Source organism: Marmota monax, unplaced genomic scaffold (genome assembly GCF_021218885.2).
Source record: "Marmota monax isolate L192 unplaced genomic scaffold, Marmota_monax_Labrador192_F-V1.1 WCK01_AAM20220418_F8-fsc00209, whole genome shotgun sequence".
NCBI lineage: Eukaryota > Metazoa > Chordata > Mammalia > Rodentia > Sciuridae > Marmota > Marmota monax.
Genome location: NW_026694493.1, coordinates 2,000,496 through 2,019,449, shown reverse-complemented (window position 1 = coordinate 2,019,449; position 18,954 = coordinate 2,000,496). Strand labels below are relative to the sequence as shown.

At 44.0% G+C, this 18,954-nt stretch overlaps 1 protein-coding gene across 1 annotated transcript in view; it reads right to left on the bottom strand.

The window, feature by feature from the left end:
• Window positions 1–2,649: 2,649 nt before the first annotated feature.
• Lamc2 (laminin subunit gamma 2) overlaps window positions 2,650–18,954 on the bottom strand; it is a 64,922-nt gene continuing 48,617 nt past the window's right edge. The window contains exons 13-24 of the mRNA XM_046419541.2: window positions 16,835–16,980; window positions 15,310–15,469; window positions 14,797–15,002; window positions 13,765–13,844; window positions 12,557–12,700; window positions 11,694–11,838; window positions 10,490–10,639; window positions 9,897–10,011; window positions 8,799–8,998; window positions 6,823–6,981; window positions 6,630–6,729; window positions 2,650–4,342 (exon numbers count right to left, since the gene is read on the bottom strand). Coding sequence (XP_046275497.1) covers window positions 4,089–4,342; window positions 6,630–6,729; window positions 6,823–6,981; window positions 8,799–8,998; window positions 9,897–10,011; window positions 10,490–10,639; window positions 11,694–11,838; window positions 12,557–12,700; window positions 13,765–13,844; window positions 14,797–15,002; window positions 15,310–15,469; window positions 16,835–16,980 — 1,859 coding nt within the window. The 3' untranslated portion in view covers window positions 2,650–4,088. The remainder of the gene's footprint in view (window positions 4,343–6,629; window positions 6,730–6,822; window positions 6,982–8,798; window positions 8,999–9,896; window positions 10,012–10,489; window positions 10,640–11,693; window positions 11,839–12,556; window positions 12,701–13,764; window positions 13,845–14,796; window positions 15,003–15,309; window positions 15,470–16,834; window positions 16,981–18,954) is intronic.

Below are 18,954 nucleotides of genomic sequence, written 5' to 3'. Positions count from 1 at the left end.
GGCTGGGGTTATGGCTCAGTGGTAGAGCGCTTGCCTAGCACAGGTGAAGCCCTGGGTTAGATCCTCAGCAGCACATAAAAAGATCAATAAATTAAATAAAGGCAGTGTGTCCATCTACAACTTAAGAAGAAGGAGGAGGAAGAGGAAGAGGTTCTGATGCTTTAAAAATAAAAAGGGCTGGGGATGGAGCTCAGTGATAGAGCACCCTTGAGTCATCTCTAATACCAAAAAAAGATAAAAAGAAAAGGGAGGAGGAGGAGGAGAAGTAGTATATAAAACCACACCCAAGGATAATAACAGGAAGAATAATTAGCAGACTTGTAAATCATGCCCAAGTTTTCTCAGTTTAAAAAAATAAAATGAAATCTTAGATCCTGATTAGCCCACATGGTCTAGGATTGTTTAAATTTGGTTCTTAAATGAAATCAGTACTTTATGAATTAAAAATATGTTATGAAAATTTAAAATGAATTTGGCCTGAAAGATCTTAACTAAGACAGAAATTATTATAATTTGGCAATGTAAGCAAATAAAAGTGAATAATTTGTTAATTGCTCAACCCTGTTGAAATTATTCATTCTTATTTCATCTTTAGTTGTACATCCTGTATTGGTTTTGGTCTAAATGGTGATTGGCACTGGCCAATCATCAGTGGTGATTTAGAGGGGAAATGGCCGTCCCCTCTTAGGCCAGCTCACTTCAGAGTCAGGAACTTGATTGTCAAAAAAAATTTTTTAATCACTTTGGTTCTTAGGGTTCCTTTTTCCCCTCTTAAATTGGGATTAGCTAGCTTTGTGTGGATCCATGTGGGTTTTGTGGCACATCTTAGTGATACTTGATATGCCTTGTAAATTGATTACTTGAGTTTATATTTGCTACTTTGTATAAACACTGCTTTTTTTCCCTGTCCTAAGAATGCGTAATGATGACAGCATGTTTAAAATTGAGTATAAATATTGGTTTAATTTGCTAACTTATACTAATTTTAAAATGTTTACACTAAGTATGAATTAACACACATATACATATGTATTTCTTTCCTTACGGTCCATAAGTATGCTTCAGATCTTTGGATCTCCTAAGAAGTTCTGTGTGGCCAACGCTACAAAGAAGGCAGAGGAAAAGTCTATTCGTTGTTTTCCATGTGCGGCAAGAACCCATAACATTCCTATGACCATGCAAAACACTAGGATATGATAAACATGTTCCTGGCCCTTGAGACTTGTTCCAAACACTGAACTGAGCTAAGCATCTTCTTACCATTTTGTCTAGCCTCCCCACGAGTGCTGGAAAGAAACCACTTCCTGGGATAAGATCAGAAACACATACACTAACAAGTTGTAATCTATAGGTGGTTTCATTTCTAACCCCCTCTCCTCTACTTTGAGCCATGGCTACTAATAGCACAGTCAATCAGAAAGCTGTCTGAGGAGAAATATGAGAAATGTTTCACTACAGGTTATATACTGATAAGAAATCCCTTAACTTGGCAGGGTCAGGCCAAGACTGGCAACCAGTGGCCAGGTCCTGGATAAGCTGCCTGTAAGCTACATCCTCTTCTTCTTCTTAGGGTCCATTTGTCAGGTCCTCAGAGATGAGGGAATCCCAAGAGTCACTTGTCCGTTCCCCAGTCTCTCCTGGGGGATCATGTCCCATTTGTCAGGAAAGACCTTCTTTTGACTTCCTGAACAATTCGTTGCATCCAGGAATCTTCTCCTGGTGGCCTGCAGCCTGGCTATTAACTCATGGGATTCTTCACCAGGATCCCTAGAATGTGGAGTCTAACTTAGGTACTTGGCAGAGACAGATAGTCCATCAATAATGTACTCTCCCCTTCATCATGTAGAATTATCCCTGAGAAATGCCTGGCCCACAGAACCTCCCACGTGCCCCTTTCCTCCGTGTTCTTTCTCTTCCGCCCAGCTAGAATGGTAACAACTCTGCCCCTCCCCAATGCAAAGGCAACCTCAGAAGTCACATGGTATTTCCTCTGAAATGACCATATGAAGTCCCACTCTGCCAGCCTGCTCCCTACCTGGTCTATCACAGGACAAAGGAAAAAATAGTGTATTCTGTTTAAGCTATTGCATTTCTTTAGCTCTTTGTGGCAGAGCAGTTAATCTACCCTAATTAATATAGACACATTTTCTGGGATTTAGTTAGTTACAAGAAATTTGTAGGATGTACGGTTGAGCAGGCCACGTCAGGATTATAAAGTCAGAGCAAAGTGATCAGATTTATCAGAATTTGGGGGTCAATGTGAACAGAAGCAGAATCCTTCCCTCACTCACGTGGGTAGATGGCCAAATTAACATCTTAATTTGTCGGATTTTAATTTATTAAGAACATGAGCTGTGTACCACTAACTACAATGTTCCTTTTATTTTAGAGTGGATGAAAGATGGCAAGAACATCAGTGACACCCTCAACCCAGACGCATTGTTCTAGAAATAAACCTCCATGCTTAGGATAGAGCATCCATAAGCTTCATCATGCTCTTGTGCTTGCAAAGGGCCAAATAAGATACTTGGAAATAGGACTTAAAGATGATAACTCTAGGACCCAGAGACATGTCGGTGGTATTTTCATTTCCATTGTTTTGGTTCTTTCAATCTCAGGCTCAGAGTTTAATAAAATTAGAAACTGATCTCAAGCATCTAATGATAATTCTTTATTTTAAAACAGTCCACAAACAACCAAGGAAATATGGAAGCGAGGCAGCGTGAAGGTCTCCTGGGTTGGGGTGGAAGCTTCTGGATTCTTGGGCAGTTCCCACCGGTGTTATGACTCAACAGTCCACTGTCATCAGCTGTGGAAAGGGGTGGATGGACGGCTGGAATGTGCAGCAGTGTGGACAACCCAGAGCCATTCCAGTTTCGTTCAAACTCAAGTGCCCCCATGGGAATGTCTTGTAACACATGTTCTGTTGAGTAGGAGGTTGCAAAACAAAGGGGTGACAGCAATAAATACCACTTGTGATGAGCAAGGTTCGTAAGTTTAAACTTACAAAGTTAAGACACTTGTCTTCCTCACTAGACGTTCAGCTCTGTGGGGCAGAGGCTATGTCAGAACTGAATCACCCACACTTGCACACAGTAGGAACTCAATAAATATACGTTGGAAGGATGGATGGAAGGATGGATTCTACCCAGCTCAAGAATAAGTAGGGATATTCTCTGTTAGAGAGAAAGGAAATAAAACACACAGAGGCATATAATTTCTAGTGTTTAAAAAGTAGGATTGAACTAGGACTAATAAAACTTCGAGATAATTTCACCTCTTTCAATGCCCAAATGACATTTTTCTCTCACTTTGAGATCCAAAAGTAAATACCTTCCCAATGTTTGCTTTGTTGGTAGGAGATGCTTTAATAAAAACATAGTCTCTAAGATGCCATGGCATCATTAAGAGAAAGAGTATCACTCCCAGGCCCAGGGTATGAGGGTGGCAGGTCACCAGCAGGCACCATTGCTCCAAACAGGCCAGCCTTGCAGGTCCTCAATCCATCACTGCTCACTTCTTCCAGCCTGAAAGTTGAGTCCTGCTCAGGTGCTGGGCGGTAAGTGGGAAGAACTCTGGTCAACAAGAAGCTTACGCGGACAGCACAAAGCAACAGTACTTCCCTGGTCACAGTGTGATAGGATCTCACTCTCTGCTCTCACATTAGGAAGGGTTTGATGCATGGGCCAAGTCAAAAATTTTTCCTTTAGTTGCATTACTTGCAGGACAAGATAACTATAATCCAGTGGCACTTGTCCAGATTCTAGGACTCAGTTTATGACTCTTCTGAGGCAAACACCTGCCTGTGCAGTTTTTCCTTCCAACCAGTCTACTCTTGGGTGCTGAGAGCCTTGATCAGTCTCAAACCCAGCGTTATTTGCCTCATTGCACAGGAAGCAAATAGTACATCCTGGTGCCACAAAATGTCTGCTTGGCCACAGTCTCAGGGATGGGGTCCGATTTAATTGACCTGCGCACACCCATTAAACATGTTCCAATATCCCCATCCCACCCCACCCACACAAGGAAGCTCCTGAGCCCTCAGATCTGTATCCCAGGAATCCCAGTTGAGAAGTCTCGGAGGTGTCTCACTGTTGCTCGAGAGCCTGGGTATTATAGCAGCCTGGGGGCAGGTTGTCCCTAATGTTTTCCAGGTTCTTCACGTCAGCCAGAATTCCATCTATGCTTGTCTCCAGCAAATGGAGGTGGCCCTTCTGTCGACGCGCCCTCTCCTCCAGCTCTGACATCAAGGGCCTCAGCTGGCTGTTGATCCGGGTCTTGGCACGGAAAAGCTCCTCCTCCAATAACATCAGTCGCTCTTCATCCACAGCATTAGGCTGGTCTATTTGAGGGAAGGAGAAAAGCTGCGGTGAGATCCCCTGGCATGAGATCTCTTGGCACTGGCATGAGAGCCGTTCTGCACTCTTAACAGATGCCTGTTTCCACCTGCCCAGAGCAAATAGTCTGCTATGCACTTTAAAGACTTATTTTTATTAGAAATGATCTAGAAAAAGTTTGAGGTAGTTATCTGTTAGGTAGAACGCAATAACGCTGTTCAATACTCTGGTACCGTAGCTCTGCAAAATGAAGTTTGGAGTTTTCCTTTCACATTAGGCTCAAAAGATCATGCTCTCAAAGATGAAGGCTGAAGGTCACAGGGTCTAAACATGATCCACGATATCTGCCTGCCACAGCTCACCCCTAGGATTAGAATCAACCCCAAATTCTGCTTTCGGAGTCACCCTTAGGAAACGTCTCCCTGCTTTCTATTGGAAGATCTTTAGAAACTGGCTGAGCTTCAGGGTTTCTAGAGGCCAAGGTATGCTTTGCTATTTGGAGGACAGATTCCAGCTGTTAGAAAATGATGTAAGACTTTATTCTGGCCTGAAACAGTGGGAATCTGGCTAGGTATCCGTTTATTCCCAATGTGAAATGTAATCACATTTGTCCAGGTATGTTTTACCCATAAATTAAATAAAAGCTAATGTCAGCATGAAGGGAACCCGGCCAGTCCTGCTTAGTTCAATTAGGTTGAATGGCCCTTAGTCAACTTAAACTCAGGGTCAGGTTGCCTCCCACGTCTGGGCTGAAGTGGTAGTATTTCAGTGCCTGAGTATATTATACACAGAGCAATTAATCAGTTATTGCTCCAGAACTCAAGAGGTCACAGGGGGTAGAAACAACAACATAACAAAAATATTGATCCAGTGAATCTATCCTTCATGGGGCAGGGGAGATTTCAAGAATCTAGGGTTGTCTGACATGCAGAGAAAGCTAAGCAAGCTTGGGAAGAAACAAAAGATCTATGGGATAGTACCAGGAGCTACTAGAAGAGGAACTTTAGAGGCAAAGAAATCTCAGTGTGAATCCTGCCTACACAATTTACCATGGGATCTGCAGCCTCAGTAGATTTCTCTGTGAAACACAATCACAAAAATAATCAGACCTACCTCTTAGGACTCTTATGACACTTAAATGGTCTTACACCATGAAAAAACACCGGGGTAGCACCTGGCACATAGCAAGTGTCTCATGTTCCCCACTACCCGTCCCTCCCTGCTCTCTCATTTTCCTTTAAAGGCTCCATTAGTTTCATTACCCTTTTTAGGAGACTAATAATGCTGCTAAAACGGGGAGTGTTTGATCCACGGAGAGCATTTCACTCTTTGGGGCTTCACTGGGTGGCAAAGCAGACCCATTAGTAGAACAACATTGACTACATTGGACTCTCAGGGTGATGATGATCCTCCACAGAAAAACCGGGTTTTAAAGTTGTTCTACTGAACTGGAAAAGTAGAGTTAAAGCCTTTTTCTGAGTGTCACTAGAGTCTGTGGCCAAATCCATACTTTCTTAAGCCACTGCAATCCATGCTTGATTAAACAGGCCAAATGAGGATTTGATATCCACTCTACCTAAATCCAGAATTTTAATTAAAATCGTTTTTTTTTTGTTGTTGTTGTTGTTGTTGTTTTCTGGGATTGATTCTGTTGGGAAACCTGATCCTCTGCCACACTGGACCGTTGGATCTATTTTATCCTAAAATGTTGCAGTATCTTGTGGAGCTACTGTCTTTGCATTTCTTCTCGTCATCTACCCAGACAGCTCAGGTTTCCCTGGCTGGTTTCACTACAGTATCCCTTTGGTTTGGAAGTGGCGAACAGCAGAATCAGCACGCAGTCCTTCACTTCACAGACCGGGAGCATCCACCTCTACATCTTCCCCTCACCACTCCTGCTGCCTCAGACTTTTACAGAATCCTAAGTGGCCTCCTGTCCAAACCCCCTTTATGCTCCCCTGCATCAGCTACCCAATAACAATGTGATTCTTTTGCTTAAAACTGTCCACTGGCTTCTCAGGATGAAGGCCAGCCTCCGCAGTAGGACTCTCAAACTGTCCAATCTTCCCATAAAGTTTCCAGAATACATTCAACCACTTCTTCAACCCACAGACCTCCACCTCTAAGTGCAATAGGTACTCAGTGACCCATTTTAGAGACAGTAAAACAGAGTCCAGAAATACAAAGCAGACTGCTTAAAGTATCTGGACCTGAAAATAAAGCAAATTTCCAGACACCCTTAAGGAAAGTGGCGATTCCCATTCCCAGGGAGGTTGTGGAGACTCCACAGACCTATCAGGTGTAGGATGCCGTCCAGGGTGCTGAGCGTGTCTTGGATTGTAACGCCTGCGTTCTTGGCTCTGGTATCAACTCTCTGGGCTTCTGTAATCACCTGAGGAGAAAGAAGAACAGACTTGTCTGGGATGGGTATTTTCCATATTGGTGACTTTAAAGGGATCCCCCAGGGGAAGAAGCCATGGCTCACCATCTGCACCGCATCCCTGTCTGTGTCAAACTCCAGCTGCCTCCTGGCCAGCTCTGCTTCCACCTCCCTCATCTCGCTCTTTAGAGTGGCCAGTCCCTTTTCCATGGCCAAAGCCCCATCTGCAGTCACGTTGGCTTCCAAGTTCAGACTCCCTATCTCCTGGGAGAAGAAAAGGAGCCAGGGACGGAAGAGAGAGGGGGGTGAGGTTCAAAAACATCCCAAGGACAATTGTAGAAAAAATACAGCTGCAGCCAGGGTCTGATGGATAAGTTGGATGAACAATGAGAGAGTCAAACTGGGGACACACCCTTCCCCAAGCTCTGCCTCAAACAACAGAATCTGGGGTATGTCTCTACGGGCTGGGAGGGTCAGCACTGAGATACTACTTCCCTCTCAGTGTGATGTTCACCAAACGCTGAACACAATTAGCAACGATTTGAGAAAGTCCAAGGACAGGGAACTCACGTGGCTCTCTGTCATGTTCCTGTGCTGCTGTGGTCTTCTGAATGATTTTACTAGGACCCCCAAGGCAGCTGAGTTTGCAGTGGGGAGAAGGAATAGGGTACCGTGTGGAGTTTTTGTTTTTAAAAGGACAAAGCGTATCAATAACTTCCTCAATAAAGTATTAGTAAGCTTCAAATTGCTGGTGTCCTTATGCTCTAAGCTGTATGAAGAGAGGTACATGAAGTTGGTCATACACTCAAGGGGCTTAACATTAGAAATTGTTTTTGCAGGTTACTGAGTGATCTCAAAGTGAGGTCAAATAGCCCAGATACTTCTAGAGATCCCTCTGGGCTTTCTAGAAGCATAAAATTTCTAGCAGTCATGTTTGCTTAAGAGCTAAGAGGCCCTCTTCCAGCTGAGCATCTCTGCTATTGTGGCACTTAACTCGTGGGTTGCTGGTGTAGCTTGTTCATATGCCCCATGACACTGAGCGCTCCTTGAAGAGGCGCACTGGGTCTTCTCCCCAGCACTAGGCAGAGTGAGGCCAGAGAAAAATGAGTGAGCAGACCTCAGACATAGGATATGGACTGGCATAAAAGCTCTAGAGCTCCTGAATCTCATCATCTGGTATCAAAACATTGATGATAGGTGTTACAGGTTGAGCAGTTAATTCCCTAACAGGTATGTTGAAGGCCTAAATCTCAGTACCTCAGAATATGGCCTTCCTGGGACACTGGATTGCTACAGATGTAATTAACTACAATGAGGTCATTCTGGAGCATGGTGGGTCCTTATTCCCATGTGACAGATGTCCTTATAACAACAGGCAGAGACTCAGAGGTGGGAAGCACCATGTGATGGCACACACAGAGATTCAAGGGACAGAGATGCGAACCAAGGGACATCAAGGACTGATGACTACCACAAGAGGCTAGGGAGAGGCAAGGAAAGATTCTCCCTGAGAGCCGGCAAGGCGGGCAAGGCTGGCACATTAACTTTGGATTTCTAGCTTCTAGAACTGTGAGAAAATAATCTCTGTTGTTTTAAGCCAAAAAAGTTTGTGCTCTGGAAAACCAATACAACAGTCTACATAAAAACAATCTTGAGCCAGGCACGGTGCCTGCAATCCTAGCTGCTCAGGAGGGCTGAGGCAGGAGGATTGCAAGTTGGAAGCCAGCCTGGGCAATTTAGGGAGATCCTGTTTCAAGATAAATAAAAAGGGCTGAGGATGAAGCTCAGTGGTAGAGCAGCTCTGGGTTCAGTCCTATAAACCAACAACAACCAATCTTGGGTAGTTCTTCTCAAAACTGTCCCAAAGGGGGCTGAAAATGGGATCTCTAACTCTTAGTTGATTACAGTCCCACAAATCAATTTGACAGTAGGGATGGCCATGTGGGTCTGGGGCTTCGATGATGGACCACCACAGGCTCGGAGCCCTCAGGGTCAAAATGAGCCCAGTGCTCTCTCCCCTTCCACACACAATATCGTGTTCGGGGCTGCCTGGGCCAACCTGCACCCCAACTTCTCTTTACCTGTTCTATCTCACTGGAGATCTCCAGGGCCTCCCTGGCCGTCTTCTCTGCACTCCGGGCGTCCGCTGAGGCGCTGCCCAGGGCTGCTTCGGCCTGCTGGGTCTTGTCACTGGCATCTGCAACTCTCTGGCTGATGTAGGAGAGTCTCCTCAGTGCCTCTTCAGCTTCTGCTTTCCTGTCTTCAACCTGCAGGTCAAACTCTGAAATAAAGAAGGAAATTGCCCTGCAGATGAAAACAACCTGGAAATGAGTGAGAGGGGCCGCTGGTTTAACGAGAAATGCCTGAAAGAGTGTCATTACAGACTGGGGTGGGGGAGGGACGGCGAGGATTACTCTGTCTTTTCCCAGAGGCCAGAGTTAGTCACGAGTCCCCAAGATGCAAGAGAATCAAGGCCCCAGGAAATAAGCAGGCAGAATCTCTGAGGCCCAAAGCTTCCATCCAGAGCCTTAAGTCCTAAACTGTCAATGACCAGAATCAGGGGCTAGGTAGAATGGGTACAGAGGGACTTTCAATGAAGGAAACTGGAAAAATTCAGGAATGCTCATCTTTTATTTGTTACTGAAGATCCTAAAATTTTAACCAAATCGGCAAGGCATCCCCCAAACCTCCTGAGGTCTCGATTCCATGACAAAGGGGGCTCTGTCTTCTCCACAGAGCAACCATGGGGATTGCATATTGAAACCAATCAAGCTACAGAAAAAAAAAGAAAAAGAAAGAAAGAAAAGAAAAAGAAAAAGAAAGAAAGAAAAGGAAAATATCTGTAGAGCAATGAGATGTTGGATCTGTGAGGAATCATATCAGTCATTTATGTTCGGGTGTAGAAAGGGTGTGTGAGTTGTCTATGGTCACACAATGAGCTCACCCAGGTCACCAGACCCAGCAAAGAGGGGAACTCAAGCCTTCTGAGATTTAGTTCAATTCTTTCCACTACTTACCTTGAATATTAGTGAGTTTTTTCTTTAGAAAGATATTTATTAAGCATCTATTAAAAATATCCCAGTCTACTCACCATTAAAGAGATACATGAAGACTCAAAACCCATCAGCCATGACACTACCTTTAAAATATTCAAGTGACATGGACCATGAAGCACTAACCTCTGAGGTTCTTTAGGATGTTCTCAACTTCATAAAAAGTGGCATTGCCCATACTTAGTGCTTCTTGGGCTCTGCTTTTAGCAAGATTGGCACGGGAAAGCAGCTGATCTGATTTCTGTAAATAGAACAAGATTAGAGAAAGTACATTCCTGCTGGCAAAGTCACCCTGACACATTTCTCTTCATGACAACAGAGTGCTGTGATTCACCGCACAGTTTAGGGGTACTGGAGCAACCCCTCTACAATCTGGGATGGAGCAAATTTTATAAGCCAACCACATGTGCCACCTAAGGAGACTTCTAGTCCACCCACAGGGACGGAAATAGTCTTGCAAATCATTTTAAACTCTAGGTGCTTCCTGAAGTCAAGCTAATAGACCAAAATTAGACCCAGGAGGCTTGGGTCCTATTCCAAGGGTTGAGTGCTGACTCAGTGGGTGGAGTTAATTACATCAAGGTCTGTCTCACTTCCTCCCTCTGTGAGCCGTGGCACCGTGACCTTCAGAGAGTTTTGAATGGGTCTTCTTGCCATATTCTTCCCATGGTAGGCATTTGATACATGCTTACTGAACGGACGAATTAACAAAAGGATACCTGTCTCTCATTTTTTCCGTTCTGTAAGAGCTGCTGGGTTTCTTTTTCCCAGTTTTCCAGATTGCTCTGCACACGCTTGAACTCATCCATATGCCTGGTCACCAGGCTAGAGAGAGAATCGGCTTTTTGTCTGATTCTCTTCGCTTCCACCTGTGGGCCCAAAGAAGTGAATGAATCTTGCCCATTACCACACCAGCCTTGTTAGGACCTGGCACCAGTGTTTGAAAATAACAACAGGTTTCAGAAGTCAAGAAAACCATCCCTAACCATCCAGGCTCAAAGCTGAATAGAAATGAGACCCTGTGCCCAAGGGAAATCAGGCGGCAGCAGGGCCCGCGAGCATCAAACAGGTTTTGCGTGTGTGTTCCTTTCTATTTATTCAATTTTATCATTTTAGCTTATATATTCATGGGAACATGTGTCCATGGAAATCACTGGGAGTGCTTTTTGCTGCAGGTAGAAAGTGGATTCTTCTTCACTGAATAAATTGGGAACAGTCAAGAGGATTAATGGCAGAAACGATGCAAAAACTTTTGCTAACAAAAGTCCTCTGTACAGAGAGATGCACCAAACTTTACAGTTCTTCCCCACACATTCCAACAGTCCCCAGAACTAGGGAAGAGCTATAAAGGTTTTACCCACTAAAAGGCTCAGGATGAAAAGTCCAAGGGTGTAAGAGTTGGGGTTTAAGAATAAGAAGATGGATAATAAGAATCATGCACACTCTTCCTACTTTAAAGCAAGAAGGGTAAATGCTGTGGTTTGACAATGTGGGGGCTGTTGAGGCCTTGGTCCCCAGTGGTGCTGTTGGAAGGCCGTGAAGCCTTTGGAAAGGAGGACTGAGAGGGAGGTCCTTAGGACATTGGGGTGCGCCCTTGAGAAGGATTGTGCAATCCTGCTTGTCTTCTTCTCTCTGTTCCTGGCTCAGGGGTGAACTTTTGCTCTGACACAGCTCCCTCTTAGTGCCATCTGCCACTCTTTCCAGAACTGAGCCAATGCAGGTACCATGCCAAAATCATGAGCCAAATAGACCTTTTCTCTCAATACGTTAGTTGCTTCAGGAATCTCATTGTAGTAACGAAAAGTTGGCTAATACTGTGAACATGGAGAAAAAGCTGAATGCGTTGAACAATATGATGGAATCCCTAGTGAAGGAAGCATTTTTGGCCCTTCGTAATCAAGCACACAGGCAAGATGCCCTCACCTGAAAGGACCGATCATCCACTATCTGAAGCCCAGACACGGAATCCAGAAGGCTGAGACTGTGTTGATAAGACCTATCCGCTGCCATGTCAGTTTGGGTGGCTTCCCTTGATAACTGCTGGGCCAGGGTCTTAGTTTTCTCCAATCTGTGGGGAGGATGAGAAGAGAGTTGAGGGGAAAGAAGGACTTTCAAAACTTAATTTTTTTTTCTAGTACTGGGAATTAAACCCAGGGTCTTGAGCATGTTCTACTACAGAGTTATAATCCCCAGCCTTTTTTAAAATTTTATTTTGAGACAGAGTTTTGTTAAGTTGCCCAGGCTGGCCTCAACTTGCCATCCTCCTGCCTCAGTCTTCTAAGTAGCTGAGATTACAGGAATGTGGTAAGAATCACCTCCTTTTATAAAAGCCAAAATTGATCCTGTTACTTCAAAATTACATAATTAGAATACTCAGAATAGCCAAACAAGGTTATGCGTGAGATATGTGACCCCTGCCACAATCTAAACACAAGCCTCACAGTTTATAGAGGTCGGGGTGGAAAAATTCAAGCCAAATTTCCTAATTCCTGGTAATATAAATACATTATTCTTATATTCCTTATACCATCAAGCGGGTGTTTGCACAAACCATTCATACACTGTAGAGGGTAGTCATTTCTGCAAGTACTGCATTCTCTCAATCTAATCATAAATTTTACTAAGGTTAATCAACCTTCTTCCAGCCTTGAAGATATTTGCTTTCCCCAAAGTAACCAGCTCATTCTATTGTCCCTCTTATTAACATACATTTGAAAAGAAGCCTGGTGCATTGTACTGAGAGGATCCAGGTTTTACAGGCCGAGGGAGAACCCACTGAAACTTGCCTTCCCCTAAGTCCTTGTACCACAGAGCTGTCTGAGACGCCACTTCCGCCCCCTTCACCCTGGTGGGGCAATGACAGCGCTTGTTTGGAATATTTCTCTGTTTCCCTTGTTAGTTGCTCCATGCTTCTGGCTGATTCAACATGGCTGAAAGGATTAAAAACGGAAGAATTAGTTTTCATAGCAAAAGGGCTCCCTTTCTGTCTTTTGTGTAGATAAAGGGAGAAGAGTAAGGAGACTGGTTTGGTTTTCAGAAAAACCAAAAAGAACTAAATCCAGATTCGATGGAATTAGAGGAACTATCAAGAAGCATGTGTCCTGGAGATTTTGCCTCCTGTCACAGGCCCCATGGTCTCTTCTGTATATGACACGCTTAGTGGAGGTGGGCCCTGGGGAGGAGTGGGAGCAGTCTCAGGGTGACAGAAAATTGCCCCTGTAAACTGTTTTCTTCAGGGAGAAACCCCTAGATCTCATTTTGTTCAGGTCCAACTCCCTACTCCTTTGAGCCCAGGCCTGATAGAACAAAGCTTGTGAGTAAAAGTCCCCCGTAAGCTCCGTTTTCCAGATTTTACAAAGTGATATTAAAAAATCAAAACAAACAACACCAGGGCTCTGGAGGCAGCTCAAACTATGAAAATCCAAGCCAGCCCCCTTCTGCTGACTGAATTCTTCTTGAGATTAGCACGGTCAGCCCCTCCGCTGAGCAGACCTCTAAAACACAATAGGATTTAAAGTCAAGGCAAGCATCAGAGGAGCTGCCTGTTAGCAAGCTCCTGCAAGCTGGTTTCCAGGAGGAAGGCCCCTCTGTACACTTGCAGACACATAGCAAACAACTCCTTGCTCCTCACTCCCAGGCTTGGTGTGGGACTCTAGGAGTCCCTGAAAGCTGCAGGATTTCCTTTTCCAAAGGCTAATTCGTTTCACAGGCTCCGAGGAATCACATCGGACAGACACCAAAGCCATATTGTGAGTCACAGAGAAGTCTGGGAAAGAAACACTCCCACCCCCCAACTCTGGCCAAGGACCCCGTCCAGGATCCACCTACGTATACTAAAAGCCAAGCAGTTGAAACATGGCTTCAAGGCAGGAGACGGCTGCAAAGGAGGCTGGAGGGAATAAACTTGGTGCTTGGGTTCTGAATACCCCACAGTCTTGTTCAAGTTTAGCCTTAAGGAGCCACCTGGTGCAGAGGTGCCTCCACTGCTGCTCACCTGTCTGCCAATCTTGTGGCCTCCTGAGCCAGACTTTTAAGGCCATTGGACCCCACATAGTGGTCTATGGGAGGAATTTTCTGTGGAAAAAGGAGACTTAGTTAAGACTTTGCATTTGACTGTGGAGCCTAAGCAGGTGCAGTTGAAGTGTGAGAACCACTTGTCATTGGCCACAGATTCACATCCTGACACACTGAGAGAGTCTCAATCCACCATGAGCACGCAGTTAAAAAAAAAAAAAAAGTATGTGTAGATAAGAACAAAGTAGAACTCCAAGTTCCAAAAAGTATCTATAAAGATAAGGATGCATTTAAAAATATATGCATGTACATTCTTATCTCTACATCAAGTCCAGTAGCATATATCAAGTTATAACAGCAGCTCTTTAGCAGTAATAGGATCATAGGGGATTTTTATTTCTTTTCTGTATTTTGTACAAAAAAATTTTTTTTGTAACCTTGGAATAAATTATTTTTACATGTGATTTCTTCATCATATTTCTATTTCTTGTTTCCTTTATTCATCTTCTACCCATCTGCTTATATTATTGTCACCATAGCCTTCTTTATTCAAAAACAGAAGAGTGTTCAATCGAATCCCTCCCTCCTGCCACACTGCAAATTACATCATTGGGAGAATTGTTGTGACAATATTTTTCTTCCATCTGCAGAACTGTCTTTATTGGGCCACTTCCTTTCTTCCTGCCCGACTTCCTTCCTCCTTCACTCTCTCCCTCCTCATTCATTCATTCATTCATTCATGCAGCTGACATTTGCAACTACCACATACCACGCTGTGGGCTAAGAAGGCAAACATGAGCAGAGCTAAAATAAATAAAGAGAATCTGATGCAGTCAAACAGGAAATTTAGGAAGCCAAAGACACAAAGAATAGGTGTGACTGTTGCAAGGAAGAGAGGTCCCACTACCTGCCAGGTGGACCAAAAGCCCAGAGGGAGAGAAAGTGAGCAGGGGGAGCTATTGGAGGGTCCCCCGAGCAGTGGTTCTGAGTACCCCAACCCAGCCAAACCTACGCTGTTTTTCAGGGAAGCTTCACTTTCTGCCAGGCTCAGGCGCATCTGGGTGACGAGCCTGCGGGTATCCTGGACTCGGTTCTGATACTGACTGCTCAGGGCCCGAATCCTTTCCGCTGCGGTCTTGAGGTCATCCAGGCGATTGCGGTAGCTGTTCTCTTGGCTCCTCACCTTGTCCAGCTGGCGACTAAGGGTCCTACTAACACCTGAACCCAGAGAAGAGGGAAGATCAGCGCTATTCAGGTTGGCACAGAGCTATCTAAAATGATGGAGGGTTGACTGGCTCGTTGTGACATGATAAATACCCAATAGAAACGCGCACGCAAACTGCTCTTGAAGATCCATCATGCAGGTCTCAGAGGAGTGTCACTGACAGCCCTTCTACCTGGGCAAGGGCTTGTGGACACACCTGCTGAACCAGTGTCCAAGGAAGAGTCTATGACGTGCGTCTAGCAATTCTTTCTAGACATCAGTCCTCTTCTGGCTAAAGGGAAGTCAGTCAGCCTTTCTCACCTTCTGAGATCTGAGCTTCTCTCAGAATGTCCCGTAAAGCCTGCTCCGCCTGCTGCATCCTGCCTTCCAGTTCTGAGCCAGGTACTGCGGCGCCACCGCCACCCTGAGCCTTGGAAATCAGGGCCTCCAGGCTCTGGAGCTGCTGCATAAACTGATCCATCTGAAACCACACGGGAAAGAGGCTCAGAATGGAGGATGGAGACCACACCCAGCACCAGGTACCCAGGAGACAGCAGCTAACCACCCAGAGACGCTTGCTATGTTCTGGTGGTTCAGTTCAGACTTTAGAGACTGGAGTACTCTAGCTGTGTGGCTTGGGACAAGTCACTTTCCCTATCTACTCAATGGGGACAATAAACATAATGATATTGCCTCATAGAATCATGACTTGCACTACACGAGTTAATATTTGTCAAGTGCTTACAGCACAGCTTGAAGAAAGTTCTATGAAAGCTTGTTCAATAGACAACATTTAAAAACAGGTTGAGTGTGTTCTACATTTGAAGTTCTGTTTGGGAATTTTATTCCCCAACCCCTCACTCCAGAAAAAAAAAATTAATAACAACAACAAAAACCTCAAGTCCATTCTTCTTTGGAACTTGGATGGGGGAATTTCTGGAAGCCACTCCTGTTTGCAAAAACTTCATCCCCTCCTGGACTTCACTTATCTTTTATCTGCTTATGCTTTTGTTTTTAATATTTTTTAGTTGTATATGGGCACAATACATTTATTTTGTTTATTTAGGTTTTTGTTGTTGTTGTTGTTTTCTAATGTGGTGCTGAGGATTGAACCCAGTGCCTTTCACATACTAGGCAAGCGCTCTACCACTGAGCTTTATGTTTTTCTGCATTTGTTTTAGGGTTTTTATTGGAAAAATGTCTAGATGGAGAGTGGCATATTATAATGGCAAGAACTGAACTCAGAATCTGGAAGATAGAGTGGTATTCCCAGTTCCATCTGGCTCTATCACTTTGAAAAATAGCAAGTATTTCAAGACTTTCTTAGACCAGTGAAAACTGAGGCCAGAATATCTTCCAACGCAACTAAGTTATCATGATTATCAAACAAGACTATATCTATAGAAGGGGGCTTGAAAATAGTATATATAAGAAGTAAACCTGTATTATTATTATTATTATTATTATTATTATTATTATCCAGAATCTTTTTAGTACAACAAGATTTATTATTTTCAGTACTAGGAATTGAACCCCGGGGTGCTCTACCACTGAGCTACATCCTGAGCTCTTATACTTTTTTTATTTTGAGATAGGGTCTCACTACATTGCTAAGGCTGGCCTCAAACTCGTGATCCTCCTGCCTCCATCTTCTGAGTCACTTGGATTACAGGTGTGTGACACAGTGCCTGGCTAGTACAATAATCACAAAAACAAAAACAAAGATAGCAACTTCCCATCCTCAGGAGGCTAGGGGGTAGCTCCTAGATCCAGGATATAACCAGTCAGTGGGATATAAAGGTTCGATTCTGTGGGGTGGAAGGCGGTTTAGGAGCAGCAGGCACACCTGAATCTTCACTTGATTGTAGCAAGCTGGACAGCTGGCTAATGCTTGGTGCTCACAGTTGAGGCCACCAAATCCTGGCTTGCAAACACAGCTGCCATCACTTCGACACTCCACAGGCTCCGAGCCCATGGGGTTGCAGTTGCAAGCTAAAGACAGAGACAGACATATGTAGCATGCTTTCAAACTCATCCCAGCAACTGAAGGTGTAGCCAAGATAGAATGGAAGAAGATCAAGTCTCCAATGGGGAAGAGTCTTTTGTGGCCCTGGCCATCCGTCTTGGGTTAGATTCAGTCCTTGGCTATGCCTTCAAGCACATTCCCAAAGTGTGTAGACCTCAGGACTCACCTGCAAATTTGTTTGGTGTGTGTGGATGAAAAGATATTACAGTGGTTCCCCTCATTAAACTGTAAGCCTGTTGGATATTTTACTGGCTTTGCTCCTAAGGTAAATAACATTTCTTCTGGGCCTATTATGTGCGAGATGTAAACATCTCTCTCTGTTTTACAGATAGGAATGGGACCTCTGAGAGATTGAATAATCTGCTGCAGTGAGAGCTCAGAAAAAGCCAGTGATGTGGGAAATCTACACCACTGATCTAGGAAATGCAGTAAGAAAGTAGTACTGTTATTCATTTGATCAAATTTATTAAGTACCTACTACATACTAGGTTCTGTTTTAAGAGTCAAAAATAGAACAGTAAGTGAGACATTGCTCTAATGATCCCAGTGATTCTATCTACCTTCAGTGCTCTCAAAACACTGATCCTTGGTTTATACCCAAAGGACTTAAAATCAGCATACTACAGTGATGCAGCCACATCAATGTTTATAGCAGCTCAGTTCACAATAGCAAAATCATGGGTCCAACCTAGGTGTACTTCAATAGATGAATGGATAATGAAAATGTGATATATATATATATATTTTCCCCCCCAATGGAATAACTCAGCTTTAAAGAAGAATGAAATATGGCATTTGCCAGTAAGTAGTTGGCGTTGGAGAATATCATGCTAAGTGAAATAAGCCAATGCCAAAAATCCAAAGGCCAAATGTTTTCTCTAATATGAGGATGCTAAGTCACAATTTGGTGGGTGGGCACTAGAGAAAAGTAGAGTTACCTTAGATTAGATACAGGGAAGTGAAGGGAGGGGAGGGAAGGGAGGTGGAGATAGGAAAGATAGTGAACAAAACAGACATTATTACTGTATGTATATATGTGACTGCATGACCAATGTGATTCTACAACATGTGTACTCAGAAAAAATGAGAAATTATGCCCCACCCCTGTATGATATATCAAAGTACATAAATGCATTCTACTGTTATGTATAACTAATCAAAACATTAAAAATTAAAAAAACTCCACTGATTGGGGGGTGTACTACCATTATTTGCACACACATTTGTGACTTCCTTACCACCATACAAGGACCTTGGGACCCAGGACTGACTTGTTCATCATTATAACCTTAGTATCTAGGCCCACATTATATACATGGTTGGTGCTTGATGATATATAGTTGAATGAAAACCAATTTCTTTGGAATTGTAAATTGTCAGCATTAATAACACTGAATAACTAGAAATACAGCACTTACGGTGTGCTTTCTCATATGCCAATTTATTTTATCTTTGCAAACATTTTGAGTTAAATGTTAGTCAAACATATGAGGACACTGAGGTTCAGAGGGATTAATTGGCCTGATCAGCACAATGCACTAGGTATGTCACAAAAGGGACTTGAATTCAGCACCACTAATGTCATCTAGGATCTTCTTATCACAGGATATTTTCCAGAACATCATAGCCAACTCTAAGTTGGGGTCAGGGCTGGTCTGGCCCATGAACAAGTCAGTCCTGTCATGCTCCTGGGTAAGAAGGCCCCGTCTGCAGAGAGATGCTCCGGCCTTTCCAGGTGGAGACTGTGGCCTAAGGCTCTTACAGGAGACAGGCTCTTGAGTTCTGCTCCTCAAGGTATCTGGGACCTTTGGGACTAAGGAGGGTCTGGGGCAGGACTGCCCCTCTAGATCTGAACTTGCCTCTGAAATATAACCTGTACAAAGGAGAGCTGAGGACCCATCTGATCCGTGCTTTGATCTGAAGCAGCCCTTAGGAATGCT